Source organism: Galeopterus variegatus, unplaced genomic scaffold (assembly GCF_000696425.1).
Source record: "Galeopterus variegatus unplaced genomic scaffold, G_variegatus-3.0.2 Scaffold4154, whole genome shotgun sequence".
NCBI lineage: Eukaryota > Metazoa > Chordata > Mammalia > Dermoptera > Cynocephalidae > Galeopterus > Galeopterus variegatus.
Window position 1 is genome coordinate 81156 of NW_007730265.1, and position 15322 is coordinate 96477.

Genomic DNA, 15322 nt, shown 5'->3' on the forward strand with positions numbered 1-15322 from the left:
GGACAAGCTTAAGGGACTTAGTTCTTGCTATGGGGAGCGGCGAGTTTAGGGAACTTACCTTGTAGCTGTTGGTTGGGAAGTCAGGATTGCCGGCTGAAGTCCCAGCTCTGGCCCAGCATGCTGGGAGACGTGCAGGTGCTCACTCCCCTCACCAGGCCTCAGTTTCCTCATGGGCACTAGGTGAACTAGGCTTTCCTCCAGCTTTAAGTATTCTGTGATCCTTGGCCAAATACAGAGAAGAATGTGTGAAGAGGGGAAAATATGAAGGGCTGGGAGATTGAAGAAGGGGAGAAGAGGAGACCAGGACTGAAGCTGAAACTCTCAGGCCCACAGCCTCCTACACACGTGCACACACACACATGGCCGGCTGGTGAACAGAGGCTGGTTTTCTCATCACCTGCTGGCTTACCTGAGTACCCAGTAATGGCTGCGTCTGTCCAGTGCCCCTGCCCCAAATGCAGGGCAGGGAAGAGTATTGAAGAGGAAAGGGAAAGGGAAAGAAGGGGAAACGAGTAGAAAGCAGGGAGGCATACGAAAGGCAAAATCGGAAAAGTGAATAGGATGAAATGGACAATCTCAAGCACTGCTGGGGCGAGTGATGACCTGGCAGTGTATAGTGACGTGCAGTGGACATGAGCATTGTGACTCCTTCTGGGACTGTGTCCCAGCGACAATTCCCTGCAGATCTGTAAGCGCACACATACGAGGAAGCTCATCCCATGGCAGTACTCGGGCTCAAAGAAATGGTTGCCATTGAGGGGCCACTCTAGGGGAAGAAGTCCATGGGATGTGGTGGGTAAAGACTTCGGGTGAGGACTCAGGTTTTATGCTGATGGCGCAGCGTGAGCAGGAGCAAGCCTGACCCCACAGTGACTCCGCAAAGACCCATCATTCCTCACTTTCACTATTAGGAGAACCACGTCTAATCCTGGGCTGGGGCTGGCCTTACAGATCTTTGAGTGTGACCCCTCACTTGGCAGGAGGGAGCCCCATGGCCTAGAGAGAGGCAGCCCTTTCCCCAGGTCACACAACTCAGTGGGGGCAGGGCCAAGAACAGGACCAGGTGTCCAGCCTCCCAGCCCAGAGTGCTCTCCCTGGCAGCTCCCAGAGCCTGTCTTTGTTAACAGTTGCCTTTTGTGTTTGATTTGGGCTTGAGATGTTAAACAAATAGAGCCTCTCAACAAACGCAAGCTGGCTGCACTGGGACTGGTTGTGCTCTAGAAAGCCGGACTAATCGCTGACTTTTCTCCCTAGTGACACCCACCAAGAAACACCTCAGACATCCCAAAGCACCCTAAATCTGATCAACCTGCAGTCTGAGGCCACAATCCCTGGCACAGTGCTCGAGTTAGCCACTTCCCTGTCACAACTCTTGGGCCCCTCTTCCTTCCAGGCCTGCCCCTTGCTTGATGTGGAGATGTCCTGGACACTCCTTACTACAGTGAACCAGGGGCCCCAGGCCCTGCCAGCTCACCTAGGCCAGGCTGGCCAACTGGACCAAATAGAGGAGAGTTTACAGAGCCCTTCTCTGTGCCAGCTGCTGTGCCAAGTGCTGTGGGGTACACAGATGAGTAAGGCGCTATCCCTACCCTGCAGGAGCTTAGTGTCTGGTCTAGACAGAATGGGCCAGAATTTCAGGTGAGGCATTGAAGGAGTCAGAGTTTGAACCCTGGCTTGTCTGATTCATGGTCAGCTCTTTCACTCCCTACCTCCCTGGTCCTGCCCCATCCTCCAGGCAAACTGCCAGTAAAGGGGGCCTGGAAAGCAACAGACAGGGATGTCTCTGGGCCCTTCATCCATCGGACCACATTCTTGTAGAATGAGACTGCTGTCAAAAGCCAGGCCTCTCTTTCACACCCCAGAATGTCAGAGCAGGAAGGGACCTTTCAACAGTCAACACTTTCATCTCATAGAAGAGGAAACCGAGGCACAGAGAGGCCGTGTGACTCTCCCAAGTCCACTCAGCTAGTTGGTAGTTGGTGGCAGCCCTGGGACCAAACTCCAGCTATATGTCATGCTTCCTTGAGTCTTTGGACACTCACATCTGTCTTTATCCTCTAAAACCTTTATTCCCCTAAACCAGACAGGGTTTGCTCCAGCTTTAGAAGTGTCTGTCTGCAGAGAGCCACGGAAGCAGATTGCCGGGGTTTTCTGCTTGCAGACTCAGACATCTGTGCCCCTCTCCCACTGGTACAGCTGGCCACTAACTCAGGTGTAGGATTCCTTAAGGCCTTCACTTTGTCTACTGAGTCCCTAAGCAAACATAGGGGACAGCTCTGGGCTGCAAAGCACTGTGGGAAGACTAGCAGGAGTAAGAAGGGTCTCCACCCTGGAGAAGATCAATGAGCCATTGGTGAAGACAAATATTAAAGAGCCAATCAATCTGCCTGGCAGGAGTTGAAGCTGAGTTGAAGCTTCAACTGGGTGAGTTGAAGCTTCCACAGCGTGCTGGGGAAGCTTAAAGGAGCCAGTGGTTTTGACTGGAGGCAACTGGGGAATTCTTCTTGGAGGGAGTAGCCTCTGAGCTGGATCTTGAAGCCTGAATAGGAGTTCAACAGACAGAAGACCAAAGAGGTGGGGGAGGTAGCAGCATCCCAGCTTATGGAGCCACATGAGCTACACGAAGCATGAAAGTGCTTGGATGTGTTTAGAGCTTACAGAGGAGTGGAATGAAAGATAAAGCTGGAAAATTATTGTGTATAACATTGAGTGTATAATAAAATATAGCAACTGATGTTGCTAACTAAATTCTGTATGATTTATCCTAACTCTGTGCCCTTTTCCTCACAAACTGAAGTCTCAAAAGCAGTGGCTTATTCTTGGGAGAACTGGGGAAACAGAGGCAAAAGCAGGCCAGGAAGGTCATGGGATGTTATAAATGAAAGGAACATAGAAATCTCCTGATCCAAACCCCTCCATTTATGGATATGCAAAACCAAGGCCCACGGAGGAGTGACTGGCCCTGAATGCCACAGCAAGCACTTGACAGAGACAGCTTGACCTTGGGCAGGTGTGGGCAGGCCTGAGAAGTCCTGGGCAGAAGGAAGTGGGATTGGCTCGGAGGAGTGACTGGCCCTGAATGCCACAGCAAGCACTTGACAGAGACAGGTTGACCTTGGGCAGGTGTGGGCAGGCCTGAGAAGTCCTGGGCAGAAGGAAGTGGGATTGGCTGCTAGGTCTTTGGCACAAACTGACCCAGGTTGGGGGTAGGTGGATAGGACTCCTGCCCGCAAGTCCCAGGAGCTACACAGAAACCTAGACTGGCACCAGCATGGCTCTCCCACCCCAGTTCTCCCTCCATGAGAGAAAGGAAGGAGGCTGGGGCAAGAAGGAGGAGATGCAGGCTGCCCTCCTGGCCTCCAGGGCCGCTGGATGTGTTATCCATGCTCCACTGACAGGTGCCCTGATCCCAAACATAACGGGTGATATGGGAAAGCCCCCAGCCATGGGGCATGGGTAGGAGGGGGGCAACTTAAGGGGGTAGCCTTGAGCAATCCCTCCTTCCAGTTCTGAAATGCTATGAGAATAAGCTTTATCACAATTAACAATAAATGGCCTGCCCCTAAAGAAAGCTTTTTGCCCTTTCCAAAGCTCTTTCACTCATAATATCACCTCTGGTCTGTACAGCCGTCTGGCCTAGCAGCCAAAAGCGAGCAGACCCTGGACACGCACACTTTTTGCCCTGAAACCAGGTCTAGCAAGCCACTCACTCATCTAGACAGGCTTTGGGGGAACTGGCTTCTGGGGCGATTGTGGCCAGGAGCCAATACATTGCCGTTGGAGGAGTGTAGCTTCTGGCAGTGACAGGTCAGCCCAGAATGTGGCAGATGGTGTTCTCTCTTCTGGCTGGTTGCCTCCTGAGCCTGCCCTCAGTCAGGGGCCTTGGGGCCTCTTCCACATCTCTCTGCTGGCCCATGCCAGGGTCCCATGAAGGACTTTTTGACCCTCTTTGGCACTGGGATTTACGCTATATGTCATGCTTCCTTGAGTCTTTGGATACTCACATCTGTCTTTATCCTCTAAAACCTTTATTCCCCTAAACCAGACAGGGTTTGCTCCAGCTTTAGAAGTGTCTGTCTGCAGAGAGCCACGGAAGCAGATTGCCGGGGTTTTCTGCTTGCAGACTCAGACATCTGTGCCCCTCTCCCACTGGTACAGCTGGCCACTAACTCAGGTGTAGGATTCCTTAAGGCCTTCACTTTGTCTACTGAGTCCCTAAGCAAACATAGGGGACAGCTCTGGGCTGCAAAGCACTGTGGGAAGACTAGCAGGAGTAAGAAGGGTCTGCAAGGCACAGGGATCATCCGCCATGACACCTCATAGAAGAGATAAGAAAATGGGGCTCTGAGAGGGGCAGCGAGGCCTTGCCTGAGGTCCCACTGCCCATTTCTTTTTACCACTTCAGCCACCGTATTGACAAATGAAGAAACTGAGGCACAGTGAGCCTCCTGCTCCAGTTCCTCCAGTCTGTCAGTTGAGCCTCCTGATCTGGGCCCCACCTGCTCTATTCGCAAGGCACAGGGATCATCCGCCATGACACCTCATAGAAGAGATAAGAAAATGGGGCTCTGAGAGGGGCAGCGAGGCCTTGCCTGAAGTCCCACTGCCCATTTCTTTTTACCACTTCAGCCACCGTATTGACAAATGAAGAAACTGAGGCACAGTGAGCCCCCTGCTCCAGTTCCTCCAGTCTGTCAGTTGAGCCTCCTGATCTGGGCCCCACCTGCTCTATTTTAGCTAGACCCCAGTTCTGCAGGCACGCCCCTAGGTGGTGTCCAGTGCTATCTCTGGCAGCTCAGCCCAAGCCATGCTCAGCCTGGCATGCTGGTACAGGACAGGAGCTGAAGCCCCTGGGGGGCAGAGCAGGCGGCCCAGGCTACCAGCCTGTGCTTTCTCAGCCAGTTCCAGGAACTGTGCTGACCTGGGGAGGGACGTATTTCATGAGAGCAGGGCTTTCCCTTGGGTGTCGGCTCGTGTGTGCCCAGGTCCACAGCTGGGCCCTGCTTACAGCCAGCATCCGGCGCAGAGGAGGAGTTTGGCCTGGGAGGAAGGAACGCTTGGCTGAATCCCAGTGCTGTCACAAACACACTGCATGCCCTTGCGTGTCACTTCACCTCTCTGGGCCTCGGTTTCCTCATCCATTTAATAAGGGGCAGGACAGAAAGGCCCAAGGTCCCTTCCAGCTCTAACGTGCTGTAATCTCGGTGGCGGGTGGGGGGCGCTCATCGTGTGCACCTTCACCTACCTGCTGGTGGGCGCCGCGGTCTTCGACGCGCTCGAGTCGGAGCCCGAGATGGTGGAGCGGCAGCGGCTGGAGCTGCGGCAGCAGGAGCTGCGGGCGCGCTACAACCTCAGCCAGGGCGGCTACGAGGAGCTGGAGCGCGTCGTGCTGCGCCTCAAGCCGCACAAGGCCGGCGTGCAGTGGCGCTTCGCCGGCTCCTTCTACTTCGCCATCACCGTCATCACCACCATCGGTAACTAGTCGCCGGGCGGGGGGCGGGGACCGGGGGCTGGGAGCCGGCTCCCGGGGTCGTCCAGGGCCCTCGGGGGCTGGGGCTTCCCCCGGAGAGGGGCTGGGCGCCGGACCCCGTGCTCCCAGGAACCCGACTTTCGCCTGGCGGGCGTGCTCCGCGGGGACGGGACTCCGGGGAGGCGTCGATTCCTGGCTCCGTACCTGCCTCTCTGGCCAGGCCAGCCCTCGCTTGGACCTGCCAGGATGCGCGAGGACCCTAGGGGACTCTCAAGTGTGTGACAGGGGCAGGAACGAGGCTCCGGGAGGAGGGGTGTGGCCGGGCCAGGCCCTGGAGCGGGCGCTGAGTGTGAGTGGCGGCGGGGAGTGCGCGACTCCTCCGTGTCCCTGCGGATCGGCTTCCGCACTCCCGCGGGTCTACACCTGCTGGGCTCCAGGGAGGCGAGTGGAGGTCGGTACGCGGCTCTTCTTGGCACTCTGGGCCACTCTGGGTGTCTGAAACACCCTGTAACTGCGGCTGTGAGTGCTGCCTAGGGGGAGTGAGTGTGTGTGTGTTGCGTGTGTGTGCGCACGCACGCGCGCAAATGTGTGTATGTATGTGTGTGTCCAGCTCCAGGAGTTTGGACACCACCGGCCAGCGCCTGTAATTTTCTCAGGGCAGCAGAGCTGGTGCTGGAAGCCAGATCCAGCTCTGTCAGCCTTCCTGTCCCAGCAAAACAGTCACCTCACAGGAATAGCCCCAGTTCTTTTCCAAGCCAAAGCAGATCATGGCATAGGCCACACACACCCAGACTGACAACATAGGCCCAGACACACATGCACAGAGGTACACACAGGCACACATAGGGCACACCACATACAGAACACAAAATGAATGTCCGGGAAAGGAATCTTCAGCCAGGCCCTTTATGGTGCTATTCAAAAGTGTCTAGATAGGAGTAAACACCTTACCCACTCTCAACACTCTATGATTCCAGCCCAGCTTCATCACTGCCCCCACTGTATGACCTTGGGCACGTCCCTTTCCCTGGGACTTTCTCAGGCTGACCTCCAGACAGGGAGGGGTTGGCTGAAATGATCTCATGGGCTCCTCCCAGCCCTGAAGTGCTTGGATTCTGAGAATGGAAACCCACCTTCCCCCAAAGCCTATTGGGGATGCCTCCTCCATCTTTCCAGTTCCTTCTCCTCTCCCTGACACCCCTCCACCACCACCACCACCACATACACTTCCTGCCTTGGATGCACTCCCAAGGGCTCATTGCCTCTTGGCATAGCCCATGACAAGATGGCAGTGTTTTCCTGGGAGTCAATGGGAGTTTGGGGGGTAAAAGGCAGGACTAGATGCTGTCCTTGTAGTCTACCCACTGCAGGACTCTGTTCCAAGGGTCCACTGCTCTCTGGGGACCACGGGGAGCTATGCTATGTGTTTTCTGGATTTCTCTCTTGGAAGAGGGAGAAAAGGGCCTCAGGAGTGGAGGTGGACCAGCTGTGAGCATTACTGGATCCTACTGAGCCTGTGAGTTTAGGGTAGGATGGTCAGACCCAGGCCTGCCCAAGGGGGAGCCTGCTTCCCTGAGAAAAATCAGGACAGGTTTGGTCTGAGGTCTCATCACCTCTGGCACCCCCCTGCCACCTGTCAGGATTTCAGTAGCTGTTCAGCTGTTGGAGAATGAAGCTGAGCATCCTTAGACCTTCCGTCTGCCTCTTTCCATACTTCAAGCCCTTGTTTATGCACCGGCTTTCCTTCTCAGTCCCAAGGTCCCCAGCTTCGCAGTAACCTCCTAACTGACCTCCTTGCCTCCAGCCTCATTCTCCCAGCAAGGCAAGCTCCCCAGGACAATGCTGCCAGAAAGACTCTCCCAGAGCATAGCTCTCACCATATGGATTTCCTTCTCAGAACCCCCCAGTGGCTCCCTACTGTCCATGGAATCTGGCCCATGCTCCCTACCCTGAATTTTAAGAACCTTACATGGCTCCAATTTCTATGTCTGACTTCATTTGTCACTTCTTACTTACATGATCCCTCTCTACTGCAGCCAAACTGTCCCCTGAGAACACATTAAGTGTGCCAGTCTGGCATGCCTTTTTCTCTGTCTTCTATTTATCTTGTCCAAGCTAACCTTCTAGGTCCAGCTAAGATCCCACCTCCTCCTCAAAGCCTCCCAGGCCACTGCTCTGGACAACTGCAGAACTTACTGTCAGGATGACCTGAGCGACACAGTGTATAGGCTCTTTTGAATGGTTATGTACATTTTAGGGGATGTGTTTGGTCTCTTTAACCACATTGTAACTGACCTTCATGTGGCAGAGCCCTGGGCTTCCCATCTCTGTGCTCCCAGTGCCAGCACAGTACCCAGAGGCTGTGAGCACTCTGAGAATGCCACTGATGGGTTTAAGGTGTGCAGAAATGAAAAGCATCATCCTTCCTCTCCGTCCCTGCTGTTTCCCTAAGGGTTTGTAGTCCTCCCCAAAGATAGCCACTAAAAGCTGGGGATACAGGCAGACAGAGTGCGGTTCTGGTGATTATTTATTTATAAAGTGCTGGGCAAGACGAAAGGCAGCATCAGACCACTGCCCCAGTTCTGTGGGGGCCCAGCCTGACACTGCCCACTCCCAACCAACCCTGGCTTTTTTTCACTTCCCACTCTGGCTATGCCACCTAGCTGGAAGCTGTCCACAAGGACTCTGCTCTCAGAAAAACCAGTCTGGGCTACGATCAGATGGTTGGACAGGGCCCTATGTTAGGCTGATCTTAACCCAAAACCCAAAGGTAGCAGCCTCTGTCGACCTGACCCCTTTGGGAACCTTAGTGGGTCTCCTGTGACACTGTGAGTCCCATCCCAGTGGAATAATGACAGAACCTCCTGTTCATTTGGTTCCTTAGCGATCACAATGCACTTTCATCTCGTGTCTTGACTCTCAGTCTTCACAGTCAGTGAAGTTGCCACGGCAGGTATTGTCTGCTCCGTCGTACAGATGAAGACTTGGAGGCTCAGGGAGGGGGAGATTCCCCCAGAGTCACCCAGCCAGTGAGCGGTGGAGTGGGAAGCTGGGTCTCTGACTCCAAACCCAGTGCTCTTTCCCTGCTGGTCTCTTGGCTGCTTCCTTTTGCCTCCATATGCTATGAAGCTGACCCAGCTGGGCCTGGCATAGTCAAGACGTGCTCAGTGATGCCAGGTTGCAGGGCACTCACAGGCAGTCGTGATTGGTTGAAGGTCGGCAGGGTCTGACTTAGTCATTCACCTGGTTAGTCACAGTCTCCGCTGGCTGCCAGGCCTCCTCCAGCTCCCTCCTCCCTAGTCTCATAGCCAGGAAACCCTTCCTTTGCTCTGCCCTGAGTTCACCAAACACGGATGGAAACTCTTTTCTTGGGAAACCTTAACCTCTTTAGCTGTTGAGTCATTAAACTCCTCCTGGGCCCCGGCCCCATCTATTCATAGCCTGGAGGCTGTCAGAGCAAGAAGGGGCCTCAGAGAGCAGCTGGTACCACCCCTCCTCTTAAAGATAAGGAACCAGAGAGGTGACAGAAATCGCACAGTCAGAGGGGAGCAGAACCTGACTCCCTGGCCCCTGCTCCTTCTGCCCTTTCAGGATGCCTGTTTATTATTTTTATTAGCAACAGCAGCAGCAGCGATAGGAACAGCAAGCACATTCATTATCCACTCTTTGGCAGGCTCTATACTAGACATTTCACTTGTATCCCCTCATTTAATTCTCTCACCAATGCTTCACGACAGGCATTATTACCCCCATTTTTCATCTGAGGGACCTAAGGCTCTAAGTGTAAACGACTCACTCACGGCCTTAAGGCTCGAAAGTATGGCACCTTCCAGATTCCACTGGGCCTCTCTGACTCCCATGCCCTGCATTTTTCACCAGTTCTTTCTCCACTTCAAGAACCCAGCCCAGACCCTTCTGTCTCGAAGGCACTGAGGACCCAAGGCTTGCCTCTTCCCCTGGCCAAGCCCTCCCCAGGAGAAGAGGGCCTCTGGCTCCAGCACATGACAGCAGCCTACTGCTCCCCCACACTCCGGCCCCTGACTAAATCAGATCACGTATCAGAGCTGTGCCCAGCTCCAGGCCCTGCCTGAGACTGCCACGGGCTCACAGGTGCCCGTTCTCCCACTGCGGGTCCCAGGAATTCTTGTGGCTCTAAGGTAACAAGAGGCCAGGTGATTATTTGCTGATGGGACCTGGGCAGAAAATCTTCTACCGTGCTCTTTCCTCAGTTTCCAGCCTGTCCTCTGCTGAGCCCAGCCTCCCGTCACCCATGATATGGCCTAAAGACCCTTAGACTGTGAATTCAAGCAGGTGGCTCATGAGGGAACCTGTACTTTTTACATCTTCCCAAGAAGGAGAAAGGTTCAGAAGTGATCTGCCACCCCCTAAATCCCAGAGTCCTAAAATAAGAGTGAGAGGAGACATTAACAATCATCCAAACAGCCAGAGAGGTGAGCAGCTTGTCCAGGGTTACACAGCGAGTCGAGAGTAGCACTCTAATTAGAACTCAGGCCTTTGGGTGTCCAGACTGGAGTTCTCTCCATCATGCCAGCCCGTTCCCCTCACGCCCACTACCCCTCTTAGCACTGAGGCAGCTTAGCACCCCGCTGCTCCCAGTCCTCTCTTGACTTCCCGGGGGACGAGGGGCAGTAGTCCCAGCACGCGTACTCAGTCAGCCCTTCCCTCCTCCCTGCACACAGGCCGGCCCCTCTGCTTTGACCCCACCAGCCTTTTCTGCAGGATGGCGTAGGACACGGGTACTGACTTGGAAGCCAGAGTGCCTGAGTTCATCTCAATCCACTCCTACCCCTACCCCACCACTAGCTGCGTGACCTTGAACAGGTTATTTAATCACTCTGAGATTGTTTTGACATTTACAAAATGCAAATAATATCTGCCTCCTAGGATTAAATGGGATTATGGAAAGAAAGTGCCTGATACAGAGGAGGCACTTAATAAACGACATCTGCAATTACTGCTGTTATTAATATTATTGTTCATGTATTATTACTTCCCCCATAGAGGGAACTCGTCTGTCTCCCAATGGTTACCATGACCACAGCTACCTCTGCTCCTTCCTAACAGGTGGGGACAGTGGGGTTGAGGACCAGGAGGCTGCCACACCCCTTCCCCTTATCTTCCCAATCGCACTCCCCACACCTCAGGTCCCCAGCTTCTCAGCCATGCCTGGAGTCTGCCTAACCATCCAGGCTCAAGGGCAGTGCCCCTTCCTCTGAACAGGAAGACCCTGCAGAAACGAGTCAGGGAGAGTGAGGTATGCAGTGGTAGGAGAACCTACCCTGGATTGGAGCAAAGAGGAGAAAGTTGTAGTTCTGCTTAGCTCAGTTGCTGGTCCTCTGTGACCCTCAGTTTCCTCATCTACAAGTGTGTGTTTTTGGCCAGAGGTCCTTCTGATTCTGTCATGCCTCCTGCCCGCATGTCCAGTTCCCACGCATCACAGGTCGGGGGTGGGGGTGAGAATAGGACAGAAATAGAAGACACACGCCGGGCCACAGTGGGGACAGGACAAACACAATAAGTATTTTCAAAGAAAACATAAACAAGCACAGATGAATGTAGTGCAAATCACCAGTATCAACAGCTTTCAGCTGGCAGCACAGTGAATCTGAGAGTTGATTTTGTAATAAAAAAAAAATGTGAAAATGATTTCCCTGTAGTCAGCCCATAGCAGGGGAGAGACCACGCTGTGAGACCATTGTTGGTCTAGGCAAACCTCAGCAGAGACCCAAGATGGGCACTTCCTCATGCCCCTCCATGCCCACCCTCGATGCAGGGGACTAAGTGTCTGTAACTAGTCAGGGGATGTCCCTGAGACAATGGGTGGAAGCTCAGAGAGGTTCAGAAATTTGATGGAATGTCAGAGCTGAGGTCCTCAGAGCTGCGGGCCCCTCCCTGAGGCTGGAGCGATGCTGTGTCTTGCCCCATAGAAGAGGTTCAGAAATTTGCCCAAGACCCTACACATATAAAACAACAGCACCAGGACTCACACCTGGTCTGTAGGAGGTATCTTTTCAGGCAGCCATGCAGTCCTCGTTCCCCATGGAGCCTCTGCAGTTCCTTCTATGTGAACGTGGCAATGGTAGAGAGTGGGTACCAGGGTCTATGCAGGGCACCAGCTGTGGCCTCAGCTTCAGGATATCTTGCCTTCAGAACTATGAATAGAGCATTTGGCTCAAAGAGGATCAGCAGTTCCAATCAGCTCAGTTTATAGTGCAGAAACTTATATCCAGATTGGAGAAGGGACTTGCTAAAGGGCACACTTAACGGTTATCATCAGAGCTGGGCTGGGAGCCCTGTTCCCTGACCCCTCTGCTAGCCTCTGGTCCTCAGAGAGCCACATGACTGATGCGTTTCGTGACTGTACAGAGAGCAGTCAACCGCCTGGCCGCTGCCGCTGCCGCCCAGTCTGTCCACACTCCCTCGTTGTCCAGAAACTGCCCATGCTAAGGCAGCTCCCAGCTGGCTCCCCGGAGTCCTGCCCCTCACCAGGAGCCACCAGCCCCAAGCCACGGCCGCGAGTCACACCCTCAGTCTCCCATTTGTGGAGCCAGCCTCAGCTGCAGCCTAGAGCCAGAGATGTCCCCAGATCCAGTGGCCACTCTGTGGCTGGGCCTTCTGGGATCCCTGCCATGTTGGGGCTGACCTCCCACTCTAACCCTTTACAAAAGCTGGTTCCTTAGTACGCCTGATTCCCCCACCTGCTTCCTCCAATGACACAGCAGAGACTCTTAAGTGAGGAGGACACCTGGCTGCCAGGAATGTGAGGCGGGAGTCTGGCCTCATGCTAGAGATTAGGTTCTTTCACCGCTTCCCCCCCCCACCTGCCCCTGTGATAATGGGAGGAGCAGACACTTCCCTGGTGTGCCTCAGTCTCCCCATCTATATGGAGGAAGTGTTCTCCAGAGGAAACTGAGGAAGGGCAGCTCAGCAATGCAGAGTTCTCTGAGTTAATGCTTCCCAAACTGAAGTGTGCAGGGAATGACCCATCTGACCATGTTTAACTGCAGATTCTCAATCAGTAGGTCTGGGGCAGGGCCTGATTTCACATATCTAACAAGCCCCCAAGGGATGAATGCTGATGCTGCTGACCCATGGTCCAAATTTTAAGTAGCAAGGATCTAAAGAACCTGGAGACCTGACTTCTAGGAATAGCCATGAGGTATGGACTGTAGTCTAAAGAAAAAGAAAGTTTAGACCTGGAAGAATCCTTAGGAATTTGGTGATGGAATGTCAGAGCTGAGGTCCTCAGAGCTGCGGGCCCTTCCCTGAGGCTGGAGTGATGCTGTGTCTTGCCCCATAGGAGCCAGCTGCGGAGCCCAGGTGGGGCCAAGTGCTGTAGCCAGCACCAGCACCAGCACCAGCACTGGCATCGGCACCATGGGGTGGGGGGAAGGGAAGTGGAGAGGGTGGATGGAAAGAGAGGAGAGATGTGGAGAAGGGCTTGCCCCACAGGGAAGCCAGTGCACGGGGATCCACTTGCCCCCTCCTCTCCTATCTGCCAGGGAAGCTCCTTCGGTCAGTGGAGAACTGATGCACCAGAGATCAAACATCAAATTGGGAAACCGGCCCCTTCCTTGTGGCATCTGCCTGTCTTAGTTTGGACTGCTCTAACAAATCACCACAGGCCAGGTGGCTTAAACAACGCACATTTATTTCTCACAGTTTTGGAGGCTGGGAAGTAAGATCAGGGTGCCAGCAGGTTCAGTGTCTGATGGCAGCCTGTTCCTGGTTTGCAGATAGCCATTTTCTTACTTTGTCCTCACCTGGCAGAGTGAGTGAGGGACAGAGGGAGGGAGGGAGAGAGAGTGCAAGTGCTCATGTCTCTTCTTACGAGGACACTAATCCTATTCATCAGGGCTCCACCCTCATCACCTAATCACCTCCCAAAGTCCACACCTCCAAATACCATCACGTTGGGGATTAGGCTTCAACGTATGAATTTGGGGGGGACAGAGACTTGCAGTCCATAGCACTGCTCAAAGCCTCAAGGACAGTACGGTCTCCAGACACCATTAGAAGAGGCTCAGGTTCATTTCTTCTTTCAAAAAGGGGCCCTGGCTTCTCACAGGCTGGGATCCAGACGGCAGAGGCCCTTGGAGGTCCTGTGGCTACCAGATACACTCACCCTGTTGCAGGCTACTGTGTCCAAGGACAGTATGGTCTCCAGACACCATTAGAAGAGGCTCAGGTTCATTTCTTCTTTCAAAAAGGGGCCCTGGCTTCTCACAGGCTGGGATCCAGACAGCAGAGGCCCTTGGAGGTCCTGTGGCTACCAGATACACTCACCCTGTTGCAGGCTACTGTGTGGAATGCTGGTGGCAGCACATGGCCTGTTTTCTTCTGGACCTGTGTGGCCACATGTGTCTGCAAACTTTAAGAGGGACATCAACATCCCGGGGAAGAGTCAGAGGAGGGGAGCAGCATGTCAAATGAGGGACACTTGGCAGGATATGGAGAACGTTAGTACCACCTTCGAATACTGCTGGGCTATTGTGAGGTAAAGGACCAACCTTGTTCTGAGTGAGCTCAAGAGGTTGAACCAGCGCAGGGGGACAGAGTCCACAGAAAGACTTAATTCAGTCCAGTGTAAGGCAGAACTTGTTAAAGGTGAAGCTGACCAAAGATGTACTGTGCTGCCTGAGGAGGTGGTGAGCTATAAAGCAGACACGATGCGTGTGCTGCAGAGGTCACCTGGATCAGCCAGGGTTCAATCAGAGAAGCAGAGCCAGTAGGAGATATATATTGAGATGTTTTGCAATGAATTGGCTTACAGGTTGGTAGGACTGGCTAGGCATGTCCAAAATCCATTGGGCAGGCTATCGGGAAGGACAGACTAGAACTCTCTCCAGTATGAGCTAAAGCTGCTGTCCACAGGCAGAATTTCTTCTTCAGGGAAGCTTCAGCTCAGCTCTTAAAACCTTTCAACTGATTGAATCAGGCCCACACAGATAATCTAGGACTCAACTTGTGCTCCTCTACTTAAAGACAACTGATTATGGGCTTTAATCACATCTACAAAATACATTCACAGCAATCTCTAGAGGAGTGTTTGATTGAATAACTAGAGGCTTTAACCTAGCCAAGTTGATAAATCAAAAAGACCATCACACAGCCCATCTTTCAGACCAGGGCTTGCAATAAGTGGCTTTTAAGATTCTTCTCAACTCTGAGATGCTTTAATTTCTTGATCTTCAAGGGGGCAGCCTGGGGAGTTAGAGCACCAGAATGGGACTCAGGAGTGTCCTGGGGGCTCTCAGACCCTCTGGATCACCTTCCAAATAGAACTGGCTTTAACCTTCAATTCAGTTAACCAAAAATCGTTGAGATCTACTGTGTGCCAGGCACTTCACTGGGTACCAAGAGAACAGAAAACAAGGACCTAGATCCTTCCCCAAGGAGCTTTGGGTCTAGTGGAATCCTGAAAGGCACAAGTTGGATGGTCCACATGCTAAATCCAAGTAGAGTAACTGCAAAGAGCGGCCTGAGAAGGTTTCCTGGGACAGGCAGTGCTTGAGGCAGGAGTGAATAGTAAGTGAGGGCTTCGGCAGGTGAAGATTGGCAGTGAGAGCTTTCCAGGGTGAGGGGACAGCAGGAGAGAGGCTAAGGGGCAGGAACTTGCCCAAGGAAAGGTGATTGGCAGGAGACCCTGGAGAAGGCTGCACTCTGCTGGGTGGACTTGAGTTGACAAGCACTGGAGGAGAGAAGTGACGGACCCAACCTGTGTTCTCCCATATGGATCCTGACCAGTGGGTGCCTCCATGACCCTAGTTGAACCACTGGGTGCCCCGTGACCCCAGGTGAACCAGTGGGTACCCCATGATCCCAATTAAA

At 53.5% G+C, this 15322-nt stretch overlaps 1 protein-coding gene across 1 annotated transcript in view; it reads left to right on the forward strand.

Moving 5' to 3' along the window:
* Nucleotides 1-15322, forward strand: part of LOC103602444 (potassium channel subfamily K member 3-like) — a 54680-nt gene that overhangs the window by 6204 nt on the left and 33154 nt on the right. The window contains exon 2 of the mRNA XM_008586843.1: nucleotides 5184-5474. Within this exon, the coding sequence (XP_008585065.1) occupies nucleotides 5184-5474 (291 nt within the window). The remainder of the gene's footprint in view (nucleotides 1-5183; nucleotides 5475-15322) is intronic.